General features: G+C 48.1%; 1 protein-coding gene across 7 annotated transcripts in view; it reads left to right on the top strand.

Moving 5' to 3' along the window:
• The window catches only part of LOC111855233 (neuron navigator 1-like), a 127,953-nt gene that overhangs the window by 53,515 nt on the left and 53,362 nt on the right, over positions 1-21,076 (top strand). For all 7 annotated transcript variants that reach the window (XM_023834037.2, XM_023834035.2, XM_023834036.2 and 4 more), the window contains one exon: positions 3,974-4,348. In XM_023834037.2, coding sequence (XP_023689805.2) covers positions 3,974-4,348 — 375 coding nt within the window. The remainder of the gene's footprint in view (positions 1-3,973; positions 4,349-21,076) is intronic.

Raw genomic sequence — 21,076 nt, 5'->3', positions numbered from 1 at the left:
AGTGTGAAAACTGCAGTAATTGATCAAACTAGAGAATGCACAGTATCCATGGTTTTGGATTTACCTGTTATTCCATCTCTTTTTATGTCTTGTAATTAATAGTTGGGTCTTTTTGTTAAGTGTAAATAAATTAGGCATATTAGTATCATTATTAATAAACATTTGCTAAATATTTGGTACTTTATCCATGGGTTGACTATGTCATGTTGCATTTTCAGAGAAGTATATGTACAATGGAGAACAAAATACAATTTCAGGAACATGGCAAATTTCCAAATAAAAAAGTGATAATCTAGCTTATGAGCTCACTCTGTAACAGATAAGTGTACAAGCAGACAGTGATCAGCTAAGCTGGGGAGGATAGGGAGGGTGTGATTCATTTAGGGTGGATCGTTGACCAAGAAAAGCTCTGGGAAGTAAACACTTCTAATGCCATTTGGTTCTCATTTAGATGAAGGACATGTAGAACTTGCCAAAAGCGAGTGTTGTAGGTCATGTTAGTGGTGATGTTCTTCAGCCTGCTACTTTGGTGGAGCTCTGTTATTTCCAGCACGAGCAATCAAAGAGGTGTTTGTAGAAGCCAATCTTCACTTTTTTGATAGCATTGAGATCCAGGCAATTGCAGGCACACCAAGACGCACAATGGCCCACTTCACCGTTTCCAACAATACCAGATGTTATCGTTCACTAACTTTGGTTTATACCTAATTTTCGAGCCACGTTTGCATGTGCTGCCTCCTACTAGTCAATAAGTTCTAGTTACATTGACAGATGGAGTGTTCTACATTTTGGTGAAAACTTCTGTGGACAATGTTGTTAAATGTGGAGCTGCAGTGTTTTCACCTCACTATGTTTACTTCTCACCATGTACTCCTGCCAAATTCCCTGCATTTCCTGACCAAGTTAATCTTCAGGCAGTACGGAATGCTTCACCAGGGATTTCAGTGGTAGGTTTTTGGACCTAGGCCTCCAATAGGATAACTCAATGGCCCCCTGCGTACTTTGGAGTGTGGGAGACATAGAAATGATGTAATGTGTTTTTTCTCTGTGTTTGTCTCTTGGAAAACACAGCCTGTCCCTTCTCTGACGTATCTGCCTGTGCTGCTTGGTGCCAAATATCCTCCGTAGAGGTTCCTCATGGAAATGTGGTGCTCTCAATCTAAGCCTTAAGGCTTTTGTCCAGCCTATGAATTGCGCAACCCTACAAAGTTCCTCCCACATGAAAAATCACTCATTCCACCGTCTTTACCAGCCAATGACTTCAAATGAATGATTGCTGTAGTTACTGAAGCCCATTCCAACATGCATAGGGTAGGAGGCAGGGAACACCTTGTTTGCTCGTCTGTCTCTGAGTTCACAGAAGCACACGTCGTTAGCAATTTAGAGACCCCGATTGTCTTTGGAAAGAGGGAGGAAACAGGAGCACTCAGACAAAATCCACACGGTCACGGAAAGAACATGCAAGCTGCTCCAGATGTTCAACTCAGTGACATGTGTGGTTTCCAGAGCAGAAGCTGCTGCTTTCTGGTCTCACCACAACATCTCAGTGGGCTTGGATGCCGACAGGCGAGTCCAGACATTAAAATTTCTTATTCTGCTGAACATTCGAATAAAGTCTACAACCTTGTGCTTGATAGCGATTGCTTGACCTAAGCTTAAAAATGACGCTAGGAAAATAGGTTCAGTTGTGATTGCCTGATTTATCACCCTTTAATATATACATACACAGTAATGTAGAATTTATCAGAAAATGACACTTTAAAGTATAAAGAGCAAAGCATTTTTCTCCATATTGTTATATTAACAAAAACACTAATAATTTTTAATATTCAATAGTAACAGCTTGTCTAGTCCCAAAAGAACAAATGCTAGTGTCATTTAATTCTGTGAGCTCAATTTATCACCGAATTTATCAAACGATGCTGAGGATGGTTTCTCAGTGGCTTTGCTACACAGCAGGAGGAGAATGGATCATGTTCCACATGATTGTGCTCAAGCAGGCAAGGCAAGTAGTCATTTAAAATAATTGCAGCTTTATAAGTTTAACTGCCCTCAGGGAAAGGTCACAAAGGAGCCAGACTCTCGGTACTAGGGCCCGATAGGGAGGGAGATTGCTCATCTGAGCTGGATGACAGGGTAGGTCTAAAGCTAAGGTACATGTGGTGTGGACTCTGCAGCTCTACATGCAGATCTCCACAGCAAACAGACATGAAAGGGATTGGCTGGTTCTGCATGTAAGGTAACTGACTGGTAGCTAAAAGGTGCAGGATTACCGATGTGTGGCTGCTCCAACGAGCAAAGTTAAGGGCCTTGGAAACACATGCGAGTAGAGTAACAGGTCCTCAAGAGATACTTCGCTCTTGCCTACAGACCTACAGAGGTGGAAAGTACTCAGCGGGTTGGCTGAAACAAAACTTTCTGGACATGAACTTTCCACCTCTGGTACAGATGAAGGCGAGTCTGTTGTGTCTGGGGCTGCTCGCAAAATGTCACCTTTAGTCCCCCCCCAGCAGCATGTTTCAAAAAATAATTAGCTAGTGAGTAGAGTCAGGGGATCGTAGCTAAGCTAACTGGTTAGCTGAGCATACTGCTGCTCCTAAAAGAGGAATGTGTTTATGAAATATTTAGTGTAGTGACTATGTGTGGCCAACAGGGGTTCCAAGCCTCTGGGACCCTTGTGCAAATGCATGGTGTGAGTGGCAGTAAACAGCGGCTCTGTCTGCAAACTGCACACTGGGAGATGAAGCGATAAGATACAAAACAAAATGCAGAAGTAATGATGAAGGAGCAGCAGGATGTAACCCGCATGAGGAAGAGGGGGGTGCGGCAAGGACCGGCTGCCGGATGTCAGACCAAGGACACCGCCGTTTCCCGGACAACATCCTCCCGCATGCTAGGAGAGCTGTAGCTGCGGGGCGCCGGGCTGGCTGCATGTGTTGAGCTGCGTGCATCCTGCAGTGAGCCAGACATGGACAGCTGGAGGGGCGGGAATTGAAGCCGTCACGTTTCCCGGGGGGGTTCCGGATTCCGCCGGACCCAGGTGTGGAGTCAGAGTGGGCGGTTAAGCCTCTCTGTCACACCCAGACTGGGAAGACCTCTGTGTTCAAGAACCTTCGTAATAAAAGCAAGCAGGACCTGCGGTCAAATCAGCATATTTCGACCAGCGCAGTTTTTCCACGTGTCAGAAGGGTTAATTAAACGTAGACGCTGTTTGGCCGGCATACTCTGGTGTTTGAAGTTCGTATGTTAAATTTTACAATAATGAGCATAAGTCTCTCTGGATAGTTATATTTAAGGAAATAAATTAAATGAAAAATGACCCTAATTACGATCAAAGCAACACCCTATAGTGGGGACAACAGTAATGAAATAAATCCCAGATCCAGGAATTATTTTCCTTCCAGCACATTTCCGTGATGAATATCTGCATCTTAGGGTCTGGCGCAGCTCTGGCATCCCCATCAGCGCCGTGGGAGAGGCTGTCACCGCATTGCTCATCCTTGCTGGTGCATCTGGTTATTTAACCTTAAAAGAGCATAAAACTTCCAGCTCCGAAGTCACGCTCGAGATGCTGTTTAAATTTTCAAGGAAGACGTGATATTTAGCGTCACGGATTTCAGTATCTATAGCCATATTTTAATGGACGTTCTCGCCTGAGGTTCAGTGGCTTCTTGAGGGATGCTACAGCGGGGATCCCTCCCTCAGGTTCGAACCTGTAACGAGTCTGGAGGGCTCTGCTCTCTGCTACTCCCGCTTGAGTAGAATAAGTGAACAAGTTCTCTTTCTTGTGTGCAAGGTCCATTTGTGCAGTTAGATACCACCGTTAAGTTTAAGCTGAGTAGTAGCTTAACTTTGCGACCTTCTGGGTTCTTCTCAGTAAACATTACACCACCTCATACACCTTGCCTAGATGAGGCATCAGGTGTGAACTTTATACCTGATGGTGTGTGTTTCCCACCCACCACCCCTGCAGCTGCCTGGAGACCGGCGTGTGCTACGACAGCGACGAGACCAACGCCCGCAGCGTCTCCAGCCTCTCCAACCGCTCCTCTCCTCTTTCCTGGCACTACGGCCAGTCCAGCCCCCGTCTCCAGGCTGGCGACGCCCCCTCATCCACGGGGGGGCCGGTCTCGGGGACGTTCGGACCCCACGGCACGCCGGTGCGGGCCCCGAGTCACCTCAGCCGCATCTCGCGCATTGAGCTGGTGGAGAGCCTCCACGCCGAAGATGGCAACCTCAAGTCAGGCTACTTGAGCGACAGTGACCTGCTGAACAAGAGCCTCCACGAGGACAACTATGATGAGGATGATGATGAGGATGATGATGATGATGATGACCTGGCCAACGGGTAAGAGCTCCTAGTGCTACAAGCTGTTTTGATGTTCATAAACCCTGATTCCCTGAGGTTGACTGTAAGGTTCAGGAGTGGATTAATGAATAGGCTAACGTCAGCTATAGTCCCCAGCAAGCATCAGGGCATTACGGTCACGGTGAGTTAAATTGGCAACACCTGACTGTCCATGCTGATGTCAACCTGGGGTTGCCAGATATGTTAATCCACCCTGGTAATGTTATAATTTAATCTTTATTTGCCCTCGGATTGTTTAACCTGTACTTAGATAATGAAAGCTTGAAAAAGACCCACAAAGCTCTTACTTCTGACTTTAGCAGTACTTTACGTAGGTTTAACACGGCTACAATATCAAGGATTTTAGCTAAAAGGTCCTTCACCCAGAAGTCTGGTTTCTCATCTACAACAGTACTTACTGCCGAAACACTTAAGTGGTTATAAGGTCGAGCGGCTTTCTTCACTGGATGGAGTTGCTGTGGCGGGTGCCAGCTTTTAAAAGCCCGCCTGCTTATTTTCGGATAACCAGAGGTCGGTTCTCTTTAGTGAGTTCCACGTGTGCAGCCTCCTGGTCCCGGGATAATCGAAGCACACCCATTTTTTTTTTTTTTTTGGGGAAAACAGGCATCGCTGCTTTTCTGTTTCCACGTCGTGCTCATCTGCTCTCTCCAGTCGCACAGCCGCAAGCCCGGAAATCCAGCTTTCTTACCTCTCTGACATCGTCGGTAGGCTGGGCTAATTTGGGAGCCGCGTTTCATACCCATTTGTCCCACTTTGTAAGGGAAACACACACCGCCATTACTCCCTGTGCACTTTACCTCCACAAATGTTAATCCGTAAATTTACATTTATGTTTGTTTAGCAGATACTTTTGTTCATGGCAATTTACAGTTGAGGCAAACTGCACATTTCAAATATCCGGCTGTCACTGAGTCACCTAGGCATAACCGCAGCTAGGCTGAGCTTCCGGTAAGCGCCTGGATATGTGTGTAAGCAGTATTGGTGCAGGTTAGTACACAATATCTACCAAGCAAAGCAAGAACCTCATTACGAGCATTCGGGGAGCACGGATTGGGGTCAGGTAAATACATTTCCAGGCTTCCTGTGTAAGCAGGCTAGCTTTGGTTGCTAGTCCGTCTGGTTCTGTGTGAAATGAAACACGCCAGGGCCTGATTACCACACGCTGAGGAACTCTGCAGCAATTAGGCATGTTATACTGCCCCCTGCAGAGCTGGCTGTGTAATAGGCAGATGTAAACTCTCGCCCCCTCAGCCAGGTCCATGGTGGGCTGACGTCAGATGAGGAGGTCTCAGTATGTCCACCTGGTTCTTGTTCATGGGATTTTCTTTTCCCAGTTCACACACATGGACTCTGATGGCCACACTTGGATTTCTTTAACCCAGGGTACGTTTTGGTTGTCCACTCTGTTATTACACCAGCACAACTGTCTTTTGTTGTGGCTCCTGCCTATTGTTTTGTTAAATCCCAATTCCTTCCTTCCACCCCAGTGGTTCTGTCCACCATCCCACCCGGACTGTGTTAAGGCCATGTGTATAGCACTGGTTCCTATAGCTATTCATGGGCGAGGGAAGTGTGTGTGTCTGTCTGTCTGTCCGTGTGTCTGTATTAGGTTTATATTACTTTGTGGGGACCAAATGTCCCCCACAATGTAATAACTTGTGATTTTGATGTTGTAGGGACCATTTTTCAGGTTCCCACAAAGATCTGTGAATGCAATAAAAAAAAGTCTTATATTTTGTTTGGTTACTTATGGTTAAGGTTAGGGCTGGGTAGGGGTTAAGGTCGCCATGTTGGGATTTTCCCCATAGAAATGAATGGAGAGTCCCCACAAAGATATAATTACAAACCTGTGTGTGTGGCTTTGTTTTTGTTAGTCCATCCTTCAAGTCCAGCAGTACAACACCTGGAAGAGTGAAAGATGACTTAATGCCCCCTGTGTTCATTCTGGACCATGTGACGCTTCTACCTTTATTACAACATAGCCTGTTAGACTGCATGTAGCCATGGTAGAATCGTTCAACTTTTTCTCTTTTTTAATCAAATCCAAATTTCTGCATCTTGTATGCTTACAGACAGATAGATAGACAGACAGACAGATAGATAGATAGATAGATAGATGGATGGATGGATGGATGGATGGATGGATGGATGGATGGATGGATGGATGGATGGATGGATGGATGGATGGATGGATGGATGGATACAGATACAGGGTAGGTTTCCTGTTCCAGTTGATTCAAACAGATCCTGCTCCATGTAATGGTAGTTAGGTCGCCCTCCATTACTGATGACAGTGTGAGGAGTCACAGCTTCAGCACCACCTGGCATCGTGCTGAGTCTGTCCCAGCTACAGCCCATACATCTGGCTGACCTTGTGTGAGTCAGCGCTGAGGTCACCATGAACCCTCCAAGGGCGGCAGCCCCTGCTGGATATTCTGTGGGAGCTTCCATATCTCATACGGCCCCGTTTTGCCTGCACATGCTGTTTTTACTGTAAATCTATCTACTGGGCCCAATGGGGGAATCATGACTCTACAGGATGACTGGATGAGGATGGCTGATAGCGCAGGATGCTAATTTTGGAGTCCCTATAATAACATAATGCTCTCACAGAACAGTGATTAGATTCACTGTTTGCTGGGAAAATAAAGTTTTATCCAGAATAAATAAGGCACAGAGAAATGTACTTGCGCTAAATCCTCATTTTGAGCCCACAACAACATCGACTCTTGAAAAGAGGTGACCATTTGCCAGGAGGTTCGGCTTCTCCCAAAGCCTTCAGATAGAGTCAGTTCTCTCTCGTATGATTGGTGCGTTTTGCTTCCCAGGTATCTACTGCTGTCGCATCGCGGATGTGACATCATCTGGCTTTAATGAGCCACATCTTCTCCCGCTCTGTGTCTGCTCTCTCTCTCTCTCTCTCTCTCTCTCTCTCCCTCCCTCCCTGTCTCCCTCCCTCTTTCTCTTGCCTGTGATTTTCTCTTCGTCCACCTGGGACTTTCTGGGATCCAGGCCATTCTGCTAGGGGTCGGACGGATATTGTTAAAGTGCAGGCTGTGGACAATCACATTACTCCTCATCTGGCAGAGCAAACACTGAGCAAGGCCGGGGAAATTGTAGTGGTGGGGGGGGGGTGGAGTTTGCACGTACAGCAGCCTTGTGCAAAGAGAAGCAGGTATAAGATCAGGGAAGGCAGGCGACAGTGTTGTCAGTTTTTGCTTTGAACCTCATGATGATATTTAGGGCCTCATGCAGCCCACCACCCCTCAGAGAGTCAGAAGGCTGTAGCTAGCTAGCGGTTTAGCATAACATGCTGCTTCAGCAGGTAATGTTGGCCTCCACGGTTTGCTCCTTTCACCATGACCTGTGACTCTTCACTGGCACAAATGTGAGCTCGCAGCCGGATCTGGATCCCAGGCAGAGCCGGCTCTGACGGCACCAGGCCAGCATGCCATTGCCACGGAAGTCAGCAAGAGGCACGACCTGCACAAGACTCTGCGCAAGAGAAGTGGTAGTTAGCCTAATCCCTTGGGTATCTAACCCCTTGCTAGCTAACCCCGAGTCAATGAGCAGTTTTACAATTAGAGCAGATCATCACGAGTCCTTTGTGATGTAATGGGGGCTGTCTACCCTGTACCTGGCCTATTCATTACGGATACTTAGAGCACAGCTGTAACCTGTAAATTATAACCTGTGTCCAGCCTATGAGGCAGACAGGGAGGCATGGCACTTAGGCACCTGGATTCTGGGGTCTACATCCCATAATATTCCCCCATTCCATAAATGGACATTCTTGTGCATGTGACACATAAGGTCATTAGAAGGGCACCGTCCCAAAACATTTTGAAGGAGACAAATTCACTTAGGTGGCTGCATTTCAGGAGGATATTGCTTATTCATACGTATTGATTTCGGGCTTTGTAGCCAATTATAATGCAGCAGAGATTCTGCTGAGCACAGCGGTATTCTGTGAACACTTTACTTAGTGCAGAGTGTTGGGGTCTTTGGTTGGCCTCGCTTTGGCTTGGCTATTAGACCAACTGGTCTTTGAGAATGAAGATCGTTCCTGTTCCCGTCAGTGCTCCGGCCGGACCTGGTTCTCTCTACGCATTTCACCTTACTGCTGTCATCTTTCCCGGAGACAAAACTCCATTGTCTTGCGCTCCTACATCGTTGCTATGGAAACACCCCGTAGGAGATGACAGAGAAATGCTGTTTTTCTTTCTTTGACCTTCGTCCTTTATAAGATTTACTCCTCAGGAAGTCGATACTGTATATTATTTTAGCCCATAGTTTGTCGGGGTAACCAAATTAGCGGCGACGCATTTCAGGGTAGTGAGACACTCAGGCCGCCTTCCTGTATCATAGCAAAATCATTAGTCCTACTTCCTGGTGAATCATAACTTCCCCTGATTTGTGGTAAAATCATTAGCGACGCTTCCTGTAGAGTCATTTAGTAACAATAAGAGACTCCTGAGGAATAGGTTTCTGCTTATGGACTTTGTTTTTGTTTGTCAGTCCCCCATGTTCAGACATATAATGCCTGGAAGCTTGACACATTGCTTTAATCCCCCCTGTGTTCGTTATGAACCATATGAAGCTCAACTCTGTTACAGGGTTTATAACTTTCATTACAATATAGATAGCTTGATATAGCTGCCCTAAGTTCTAAAAACTTTTAAAAAATCAAATCTATATATTTATCTTTTCCATATTTCCACATCTTGTATGTTTACAGACAGACATAGATGGATAGATAGATAGATAGATAGATAGATAGATAGATAGATAGATAGATAGATAGATAGATAGACATAACTTGGAGATCAGAGGTTTGGCATTCACGTAGAGAGGCTAATCTGAATCCTGGAGGTATCTTCTGAGGTGGGGGGGCTATGTTGCCTGAGGGGTCGGGGGTCCAGTCCCCAGACAGACAGCAGGCAATATCCTGGTGCTCCAGGGCTCCCCCTAGAGGGGGATGAGGGGTAGCTGATTCACGTCAGGTCTGTGCGGTTTGCCAGCTGAGGGGGGAGTGTGATGCTTCATGTCGGCCCCCTGAGTGAGGTACGGTATGTGGTGCCGCTTATTTTGGAGCCCAGTCTATCCCTCTGAGTCAGACCCCAGGGAGGGGGGCCGCACAATTTTTTTTCAGACCGTGATTTCTCCCGTGTAAGGACGGGGAGGGCTACCAATGACCCGGTTAACTGGAGCACATGTTTAGTTTCACGACGGCCTCCATGGAAGCCCCCCCACCCCACCCCCCATGACATTAGGTCATACAGGAAATGAACTACAGCCTCATGGGTGTGAGTCTGCAGCCTGGTTGGGTTATTAAGGTCCCCATAACAAACACTGCAGAAAACATTACCAGCGCATGTCACTTACACCGCAACAAAATATACATTTTATTTATTTAGCAGACACTTTTATCTAAAGGGACATATATTATTGAGAATGCAGGGTCAGACAGTCCCTGGAGCTATTGGCCATTAAGGGTGGTGACATCACTTTGCTGGCCCTGGGGTTTGAACCGGCCACCTTCCGATCACAACAGGACCTGAGTGAAACACGGCTCTGTACGGACCAATCGTGCGCAGTACATACGAACAGAAATGTTTACAGCTTGGCTCAGAAATACACAAACAAACAAGACTGCTGCCTGACGATGGTTTGGACCATGAAGAGTGAGGGTCTGTGTCGGGGGCGGAACTGACTCCCCAGGGGGGCCTGAGGCTGACATGGGTGGGGGCCCCCTATGTGGGGCATTTAAGTTATTTTTTTGAAACTGAAAGAGAAACAAGAGGACTTTATAAATGATGGAACATCAATAATGTGCTAATCAAAGTGTAGCCAGCGGTAAACCTTACAGAGTATTGTGGGGGCAGGAATGCTGTCAGTAAAACATGCCGATTGGGAGAAGAGGGGTATTACAGCGGTGGATCGTTCAACCAAATTTAAGATATGTTATTATAGATCATAATATTTTAACCAAAATTGCTATAAATTGCTTGGAGTGGACATTTGATCCAAAACAGTCAGCAGGTACTGCCCTAGAGTGCTGTTCACTCCTGGTGTGTCTGTGTAACCGTGTGTGTGTCTGTGTGTCTGCATGTGACGGGTCTGTCTTTGCAGATCTGCGGGCCAGTGGTCCTGCTGGACCTTCCTGCCTTCGTTGCGGAATGTGAAACCTGAGGAAACAGTGCCCCCTGTTGGATACAGTGGGCACTGTCCCTCTCTGTCACACCTGGGCTGGGTCCACTGGGCTCGTTTGGAGGGGGGGGGAGCCGGTTGAGTTGGTTGCCATAGTAACCGATGCCAGCCCAGTGGTGTATTCCTAAATTAGCCCAGACATTTGTGTCTGGGAGGAAGAGAAAAAAACAGAGTGACCGAGACGGGGAGAAGAGAGAGAGAGAGAGAGAGAGAGAGAGAGATTTTCTCTAGGGCAGATGAAGTCCCTGCATATATATCTGGCAGGGTTTTGACTTGTTGGAGGAGAAAATGGAGGGTAAATTAGTGTCTAAATGTTGATATACCTTCAACTACTTCTGAGTTTAATGTGAACTTTTCAGGGCACCGTACCTCATCTGGGAAGGCTTATTTATCTTTATGATTCATCTAACTTTTTACCCTTAAACAGTGACTGCTCTCTAATTCCACAAATACTCTGCAGAACAGTAAGTTTTTGAAAAACTTGGAAAAAACGGATCAGCAGGAACGCGGCGTGTCAGGGCATTTAAACGTGACTCTTAGGCACAGTGCGGCGGCGGCGGGTGGGGAGGGGTCCGGTCACAGCCGGGCCTTTTTAATGCAGCACGCGTGTCCAACTCTTTTAAGAGTCACTTCCACAAAAGAGGACAAACAGAAGAAGTCCTCAGATTTACATATTCAGCTGCCGTGGTCCTCTCATCTCCATGGCAACCACGGGAAATCACCCCCACCTACCCCCTGTAATCCTTAAGCATTAGGCTTGGAAAGACACCCAAAGCTGAATCCCTCAGTGAGCCCGTGAATCTGGTCCTGAGGGCAGGATGAACTGTCCCCAGCATCACCGGCCACAGTGCCACGTATAAGGTGACTTGTACGTGAGATGTCACATACTCGACCGTCTTCTGGCGAAACCTGTGTCACCTCACCCTTCCGATTATGCCTGAATCAGAGCGGCAAAATACTGCTGTTTGTCATGATGTGGTGCTGATGTCATTGGCGTGTGACGTGCCGTTGGGCCTCGGGATGATCACATGCTCAGTCATGCTTCAGGCCCTGTTGCTATGTGCGTGGGGTCACGTTTGAGGCTAGGATTTGGGTTCATGCTAGCAACCGCTAAGGGGGGTTCTGATGAGGGAGCTCATGTTGCAGACCCCCATATAATTAGCAGATCTCTTTCAGGTCAATTAACCCATGAAAATGGCTCCGTTAACAAAAAGGCTGTCCCCAGGGATGGGAGGATAACTCCCCATCAGCAGTCAACATGACCTCCTAGCCTACGCTAATGCTGCCCGCGTGTTCTTACCCTCACAAACACTGGCCATTTTGTCCTGTGCGGGGGCTAATTCCTCTTAGCGACAGGACAAGGGGGACCCTCGGGTTGATCATTACCATTGCGATCACCGCAGGCTGTTTGTAAATAAGATACACGCCCAAGAAATGCCCCAGAAAGAGATGAGAGTCTCTCCAGCAAGGCTAAACATTAGCCAGAAGGCTGTTTACCTGGTTACTAACTGAATAAAGCATGAGTTCCATATCTCCGGCTGTCACATATATGTGATATACTGGCTTTAATACTTTGGAGGCATAATCTCTTTCTTTGGTTTCTCCTGGATGGTGTTGCATAGCCAGCACTCTTGTAATGGGCAAACACCAGCCAGGTGCCTTTCTCCCGTTCATTTGTCATCCGTGGCACCTACAGCGCGTAACCGTTCCTCCCTCTTCGTCAGAAGCACCCTGCTTCCTCTCTCAGACACTCTTCTGATATGTTTTTCCATGAATCTCTCATAGAAGCTGTCTGTTACAGCAGCGATGACAAAACATCGCTCGGTATGTTAGTGAATTTGTGCTGCTGAATTTGATGGCCATGGATGAATTTTCTAGTGTGATCAGGATTTAAATATAGGAGCCTGATGGGAGCCCAGCTCTGACTCCTTACGTCCAAATCGCACTGTACCAGAGCCCTGCTCTGACTCCTAACGTCCAAATCGCACTGTGCCGGAGCCCTGCTCTGACTCCTAACGTCCAAATCGCACTGTGCCGGAGCCCTGCTCTGACTCCTTACGTCCAAATCGCACTGTTCCGGAGCCCTGCTCTGACTCCTTACGTCCAAATCGCAGTGTGCCGGAGCCCTGCTCTGACTCCTTACGTCCAAATCGCACTGTACCGGAGCCCTGCTCTGACTCCTTACGTCCAAATCGCACTGTACCGAAGCCCAGCTCTGACTCCTTACGTCCAAATCGCACTGTACCGAAGCCCAGCTCTGACTCCTTACGTCCAAATCGCACTGTGCCGGAGCCCTGCTCTGACTCCTTACGTCCAAATCGCACTGTACCGGAGCCCTGCTCTGACTCCTTACGTCCAAATCGCAGTGTGCCGGAGCCCTGCTCTGACTCCTTACGTCCAAATCGCACTGTACCGGAGCCCTGCTCTGACTCCTTACGTCCAAATCGCAGTGTGCCGGAGCCCTGCTCTGACTCCTTACGTCCAAATCGCAGTGTGCCGGAGCCCTGCTCTGACTCCTTACGTCCAAATCGCACTGTACCGGAGCCCTGCTCTGACTCCTTACGTCCAAATCGCAGTGTGCCGGAGCCCTGCTCTGACTCCTTACGTCCAAATCGCACTGTACCGAAGCCCAGCTCTGACTCCTTACGTCCAAATCGCAGTGTGCCGGAGCCCTGCTCTGACTCCTTACGTCCAAATCGCACTGTGCCGAAGCCCTGCTGCAGCATTAAGCATATTGTAATGTGCCAAAATATAGTCAAAATTTTAAAGTGTGCAGATTACTAAAATGTCATGTTTTTTTAAAATCAAGTTTAATGTTAATTTTCATTCCCTCCCTTCCGCTCTTCATTTTCAGGCCCCCCCCCCCCCCTTCTCTCTGATTAACTCCTGGGCGTAACAAACACAGTATAATCAACACTGTATGCCTTTATGATATGAAAATATAAAACTCATTCATAAAAATTCATAATAAAAGCAAATTCCGTAGAAATTGGTGACTTTTATGGCTTTTTTCTGTTAGAGAATTCCCTCTGTCTTAGATAAACAGGGAAACTCCCTGTTCACTGCTGAGGGTTATCCGTAAATCTCCAGTCAGGTCAGCTTCCCTTCTGTGGCCTTCTTGTGTTTGTTTGACTGTTTATCCTGGCCTGATTCCCCTATCAGGGCGTGGGTTTCATTCACACCTCTCACGTGATATACTCACCGGATTTCTGGGGGGATTCTGGCTTTGGGAAGTACAGGGGGCTTTGTGCAGCTGTAGACGTGTGTGAGGTGACAGACGGCCCCTAAGGAGTCAGACTGGATCAAGGTGGACTAGGTGGAGCCCAACTGACCTATGACTCACTAGGAATTTTGCGAACACCGTCTTCCTGTTAATGACAGTGTGACGACGGGCTTCTCTTCTCATCTGCATATTTTCTACTCGTTTGCCCATTCAACTAATTCCAGCTTATTCTGGTCTTTTGGTCTGTGGGTTGATTCAATTACAGCGCTTGCCTTCTTCTGTGATGCCATTGCCATTCTTTGGAGATGTCCTGCTGTGCGTGAATCAGGGGGTACTAGACAAAATATAACTGGAGAATAGAAACAGCAAGCTTTATAAAGGCTACAGAGTTGACAAAGTGCCCATGGTCAATCTTGTATATATTTTCCATGAAAAAAGAGCGTGTTTTTCACATAGACAGCAATTTTTAAAACTTTTTAAAAGCATTTTTTAACATTTTAACAGTGTGGCTGAGGTTCACATCTGATTGGGTAGAGCCAATCCCGTTTGACTATGATTGGTCGGTTGGTGAACTTGGCCCTGCCCCATGCCAACAGACCTGCTGGATCAGCAACAGGGTCGTCATATCCATTTCAACAGGAAATATAGGACATGGCTACACTCAGCCTTCTGGTGACACATGGAAGGCTGTCTGGAGAAGGACTCAATGTTGGATAAATTCCCAGAAGGCTCTTAGTTAGTTCCTTAGCAAAAATATTTCGAGATCTATTGGGCTTTATCCATCCTTGAGGTGGCTGTTTTTTCACAGTAAACAGGATGCTGGCCATAAGCTCACCTGTTCAGAAGGCATATTGCAAACATACCCCAATACTGTTAGCCTTGACTGAAAGGCCAACATAGGCTTCTTCCATACTGCGCTCACAGAAAGTCTTAGGATGCTTGCTTATTTCAGTAAAAATATTGCTACTTTATTGGTTTTATAACAAACATCACCACTTAATTGATTTCTTTGCAAAAATATACATCCCATTAGAAACAACCGGAAGCTTTAAGTAAAACATTCATTTCAAGTGGTCGCATTGGGTGCTTTTTAATTCGTAACACGCTTGCAATTACATAAAAGAGGAAACGTTTGTGTTTAGCATCCTTTTGGGAACCAGTGACTACAATTACAATTCATAGCAAAGCGGCAAGAACACAGTCAGTCAAAAAAATTATGACGCCTAACGAAAAGGAAATGTCAGTGTGAAAAAATGTGTGCAGATACGTTAAACATCACTTGTTTTTGGACTATTGTTATGAAACTATATTTGCAACATTTTTACAGAATTTAGCGGCGTCCCAAGACATTCTGTGAGCGCTGTATCTGGTCATGCGGTAACTCTTTGTAAGTTTTGCCTTTAATTAAAAGTAATCCCCCCCCCACCGGCCTGTGAGGTCAATCACCCTGCAAAGTCTGTTCTGTAGTAATTAAGGAGGTTACGCATCATTGGATGTGGGGGTGAGGGGAGGGTCCTCTCAGCGATGAATCGTGAAGCACAACCGCAGACACACTTGAGCGCGGTCGCTATCGTCATGCCCCGATAGCTAGCGTGCTCCTTTGTGCTCCGTGTAGATGTTAAACCTCCCGTTGCCCCCTCCAGGGGTGAACGCTCCAGATGGGTCGCCTGAAACTCGAACACATGGCAACCATCCAGAGGTCAGGGCCTGGGGTTATGATGTACACCCCCCCCCCCCCTTGGTCCCCAGGAGGGAGAAGCATGTTAGACCAGCGCTAATGGATGAGCTTTTGAGGGGTGGGGGGGAGGTGGATTTTATACGAGGCTGGATGAGAAGGACCTTCCTCAGCCCTCGGAAGTCATGCTGAAGAAGGTCGTGTGCTGTTTTTAATTACAACGTGCTAAAGTTTCTCTCCATTAATGGCAGATCAAAGCCGTGTTCCTTGGATAACCCCTGCTTCCTGGGGACTCCAGTAAAAAGGAAATGCGTGGTGTAATATACTACCTCATGAAAGGTTCAGAGTCTGCCTTGAGCTTCCCGAGTCGACAAATACGGCTGTCTGTCACCTGGACGATTGGCAGAGAAGTCTATCTGAAGTCCATCTGTCTGGGCATGTGAGAATTCCCTGACTTTGGAGCAGTCAGGCGCCGTGCCTAGGGCTCCACCTGCTGGTCAAATTGCAGAGCTGCACCTTTGCGGTAAGCCTTTTGGTGTTCCGCCATGCGTTACTCAAAAGGTGTCTTCCGTGTCTGTGGCTTATCTTCTGACCTGACGTGTATGCAGTCTGGGGTTGTGATTCAGCGTCTTTCCCTCGGTGACCCACATGGTGTCATTTAGCTGTGTTTGTTCGCCCATGTTGTTTAAATTAACACTAATCATCCACTTACGTCGCTGTTGCCGTTAAATTGGTCTGGATATTTAATTGCCTCGCTCTGTTTAGCGATTTCAAGCTTCAGCAAATTAAGGTGGAAGCTGAAATGGTGGATATGAGCCGATGTGAGGATCTCACCTTGCTAGGAAAGGTATACTAGATACTGTGATACGGTAGGGGGGAGTGTGGGGGTGCAGATTCAGATCCCACTGCCTGGTTATGCTGGGAAGGAGCTGGAACGAGTCAGCTGGATCAGATTTTTATTTATGGATCTGCAGAGCTTGTCCTGGGATCATCCAGGCCGTGAACACACTCTCTGTCTCCAGCGCCGAGATCCATATGGGCCTCATAAAGCCCAAGGCTGACCCCACCTGGGCCGGCTGGGCCGTACTTGATGTAGGAAAGCTGTTTTGCGAGGTGGCGAGCGCGTATGCGGCTGTGCGTTAATGAGAGGGGGCCGGCGAGCCCCGCTGAGGAGATTAAAGACCTCGTCATCTCTCTCGGGGAGATGGTGACAGGGGGGCACACTATCTCACTCCGGCATGCCGCGATGATTAACACATCCTCACCTAAACTCACAAACACACCCAAACCAGATGCTGGGCTGCTGGTGGGGCCCGATATTTACCTAAATAAATCACCCCCCCCCCCCCCCCGCCTGATCTGACCCAGCTTCGTCCTTGAACGCCATATTTCCAAGCCAACCTGAAGGCTGTGTGTTTGCCTGTCTACTACACGGAGAACGGTAATGGAATGTTCCAGATTCTCAGCAGGAGTCTCTACCGTAGGGGAGGCAAAGCTGATGCGTCGTATCTTATTTTAACGGGTGTGTTTTTTTTCCCCGTGCCATGAAGGCAGTCTTTGTTAGGATGTGATGGTGGCATCATAATTTTGTAATTCAGATGGAGCCAGTTTACCCAACATGGGGCCCCACTGGTAGCACATTAATCATTAATCTCCCACTTTCCAATCTTTGAACTTTGACCCCCATTCCGAGAAGTTTTCTTAAGCTGTGAGGCCTGACAGTAGCCACCCATTACCTCCTTAGTCAGGCCGGCAGAGGGATTGATACACAACAGAGGAAATTCACAGCTAGTTAAAATGTTAAAGGAGTCCCAGGCTGGTATGTGCTGAGCCCCCCCACCCACCCACCCACCCAGATCCTGACCCCAGCTCTCCCTCTTCACTGGTAACAATGGATGAGCAAGTTCAGGCAAGTGTCTCTGCTGGTAACAAGTAATGGGAGACATTTTTGAGATCAGTGGGAGGGTGGTTCTCTGCTTGAGGGGCCGTTGTGCGGGCATGTTGGTCAGTGACGGAGGCCTGGGACAGGCAGGCCCGCTCAGGCCTGCTCAGGCTTTCCTAGGGTGTGGGAAAGTTAATCTGGACCAAAGGTCTCCAGGAGAGATGGTGTCTTCTTTCATTCTGGGGAAGGGAAGGCAGGGCAGGCGCAGCGCAGCACTGAGGAAACCCCTGATCCGGTGGGATAATTACCAAACATGCACCGTCAGGGTAGACAGCACACGGAGCCCGGCTGACCCATCTGAGGGGGCACTGCCTGGTGTGAGGGGGTGCTGGCCGGGGTGAGGGGGTGCCGACCGGCGTGAGGGGGTGCCGGCCGGGGTGAGGGGGAGCCGCCAGTAGTGAGGGGGTGCCGGCCGGGGTGAGGGGGTGCCGGCCGGTGTGAGGGGGCGCCGCCAGGTGTAAATGGGTGCCGGCCGGGGTGAGGGGGCACTGCCTGGTGTGAGGGGGTGCCACCCTGAGTGAGGGGGTTCCACCCGGGGTGAGGGGGTGCCGGCCGGCGTGAGGGGGAGCCGCCAGGCGTGAGGGGGCGCCGCCAGGTGTAAATGGGTGCCGCCTGGGGTGAGGGGGCGCCGGCCGGGGTGAGGGGGCACTGCCTGGTGTGAGGGGGTGCCACCCTGAGTGAGGGGGTTCCACCCGGGGTGAGGGGGCGCCGGCAGGCAGGAGATTAGGTCTTTGTTCTCAGGGAGTAAGGAATACCAGCAGCTCACCGCTCCATGACATACACTCCCCTCTCTCACAAAACCAAGGGGGATACTTATTCACACTGACCCAGACCCGCAAGGGGGGGCGCAAGGTCCAAAACACTGCCCCGCCACCCAGATAGTCAAGTCAAACCGTATTGTCCTTTCCCAGCACACAGAGAAAGGAAATGATCTTTTTCCAAGACTTTAAAAATGGCTTAAAACACAACATGATAAGTTATGCAGTAATGAATAAGTAAACAAATATATTTTCAACAAGGGCTGTGCAGTGGGTTTGACTGCACTTTATGTCAGTTTAGAAATATGCATGTAAACAGCCCACAGTGGAAGTACAGTGCAGGCAGTTCTTCCGCTATTGTTATGTGCATCTGCTGCACATGAGTGACCATTGCAGACGGTTGGCAAACAGTCATTTCTAGCTGGTTGGTGCAGTTACAGACAGTGCTATGAGGTCCCTGATGGCGCAAGGAAAGAAACTGCCACAGATTCTCGCGGAGCTGCTCCGGAAATAAGGGGATTTAGTTTTTTCTCTGCTTTGCCGGTAGGAGTAACGTCAGAGAGAGGCACCGCAGGGGGGCCGTCCCAGCGGGGATCCCGGTCACGGCATTTTCCTGAGGACTTAGGCCCCCCCCTTAGCATCACAGCAGAGCACTAAGCGAATGGATTAACACACATTCACAGCATTCGGGATTAGAGGATAGCGGCACTGCGGGATTTGCAGCTTCGCAAAAAGTCGTTAATGGCACTTAATAGGTCCCTCATTACGTCGAACTCGCGGTATATTTTATCTGAGTATGTGTCCACGTCCTGAATGTGTGCGCAGGGTTGTGAGCCAGCAGCCTTTTCGGTGAACGTACAACGTTTGTGGCCTCGAACCGTCACTCATTGGGAGGTAAAACCTAAACGCAGAGAGGCGATGTGTGATTTTTGCAGTCGATGGTTCCCACCTGCCCGGCACACTCACACGCAGGAAAACAAAAGGTCCGGGTGCGAATGTTAACGAGGCCAGGACTCATTAATTAACGGCTTCACCTGTACGTCAGCTGGGATTGGCGCGTGTCCCCGATACCAGTGCGCTAGCAAGCTCTGATCCCCAAACGGCTGCCTTGTCCCCAGTGTCTCGTTCCCATACACACCCAGCCACCCTGGGGTTTATGCCACCTTTACTCTCCCATACACACACTGTCGTTTTCAGCCTCGTTTTCAACAGGAACACATGAGTCATCATTAATTCCTTTTTTGGCACACTGTTATGTGCTGGTAATCCTCTAACATTCTACTTTCACCCATTACCTGCTACCAGAGGCATACCAGGGAACATGATAGGTTTGAGTGCAGATATTCACTAGTGTTTTATTTCAAGTTTATATTAGGCAGAGTGTCTGGCTTTGCTCTTTATTGAGCGTCAGTAAGGTTCTCTCTCCCGGCAAAATCACATTTTATGTAAATTTAGCAGATACTTTCGCATACGTACCTTTTTTTTGTTCAGAGAGCAATGTCCCTGGAGCAGTTGGGATTAAGGGCCTTGACCAGGTGGGGGAAGGGTGGGGGGGCAAATGGTGACATCACTCAGCCAGGGGATTTCAATTGGTGATATTCTGATGATAGACACTGACCCACTGAGCCACACACCACAGAACTTCCGTTCAGATTTAAACCCACTACCTATGCACTACCTAACACACTGTTGCTCCATTGTGTGCATAGATGTCAAGCTGGACTAAAAAAAATCGAAACTTCCTAACTGGCAATGGATTGGTGAGTCCGGTGGCTCTGGAAGCCAAAGAACACACCTTTACAGGGTGCAGGAGTGGTACAGAGAGCGCATTGTGTCTACGGGAGACGGTTAGCGTTAGCAGAAGATGTGTCCTTGGAGAGGAACCTGGACGCTTGCTTCTGCTTCTCGCTCTAGCATGACCTCCGCATCCTGGTCTGCTCAAACCTGCCGTGAAGTGAACCGTTGGATTCCTGTGAAGGAGAAGACTACAGGCTCACACAAACAGCTCCGGGCCATAAAGCACTTTCCCCACAGCGCCGTGGCTAATGTGCATCACGCTGCTGTTTCCGATACGGTCCTGGTGGGCATAAATACAGCTCCAGGCCTGACCACCCGGTACCTTAAATCCCATCCGATCTGATTTCCTCAGTAGCCTCAAAGTCCATTTATTCACGCACATTCTTTCATCAGACAAAGTCTACCTTACTCTTGCGATCTATTTATTTATTCAGTCCTTGTATCCTTTTTATTTTTTTTTCCTCTTTGGCTCTGCTTTAAGTCTGGAACTTTAGGAAAAACAGATTGTAGAAATTAACAAGTAAGCTCTAAAACACATGGCATTTTACTGGGGTTCCTCTGAACTTAAAATTGCTTCTGAGCAGGCCAGGCCTTGGTCACAAAGAGAGAAGATGATCGTTCACAAGGAACAGCTGGATGGATGCAGCAGGTCCTGGTAGATATTTCAGCACTGTTTTCTGTCACATTGCCTCTGTAGAGCCGACAGCCAGAGGAAAAAGAAATGGAAACATAAAATGGCTTGATGCCTCTTTTTGAACATATCTTCTCTTTCGATTGCATTGTCTTGTGAGCTGATGTGATCCCTTTGGATACTGCTAAAACTTGCTCACTCCCTGCACCTGTTGTCCGGTGTGTTGTCTTGGAAGGCTTAAACCTCAATGCCTGTGATCAGATGGTTGTCGGTTTGAATCCTGTGTTCAGCAGAGTAGTCACATCTAAGTTAGGCCCTTGAGTAAGGCCTTTATCCCCCTGAGAAATGCTGTGGATTGCTGCGCTCCGACCCAAGCTTCACTCTCACCTCTACAGTATGTATGTGCGCGTGTCTAACAAATGCAAAGCCTGATGGGATATGCAAAAATCAAATCCTACTGTGCCTCTTCTT

This window comes from Paramormyrops kingsleyae, chromosome 18 (assembly GCF_048594095.1).
Source record: "Paramormyrops kingsleyae isolate MSU_618 chromosome 18, PKINGS_0.4, whole genome shotgun sequence".
Classification (NCBI taxonomy): domain Eukaryota; kingdom Metazoa; phylum Chordata; class Actinopteri; order Osteoglossiformes; family Mormyridae; genus Paramormyrops; species Paramormyrops kingsleyae.
Note: the sequence above shows the minus strand (reverse complement) of the source record. Positions and strands in the feature narration are given on the sequence as shown.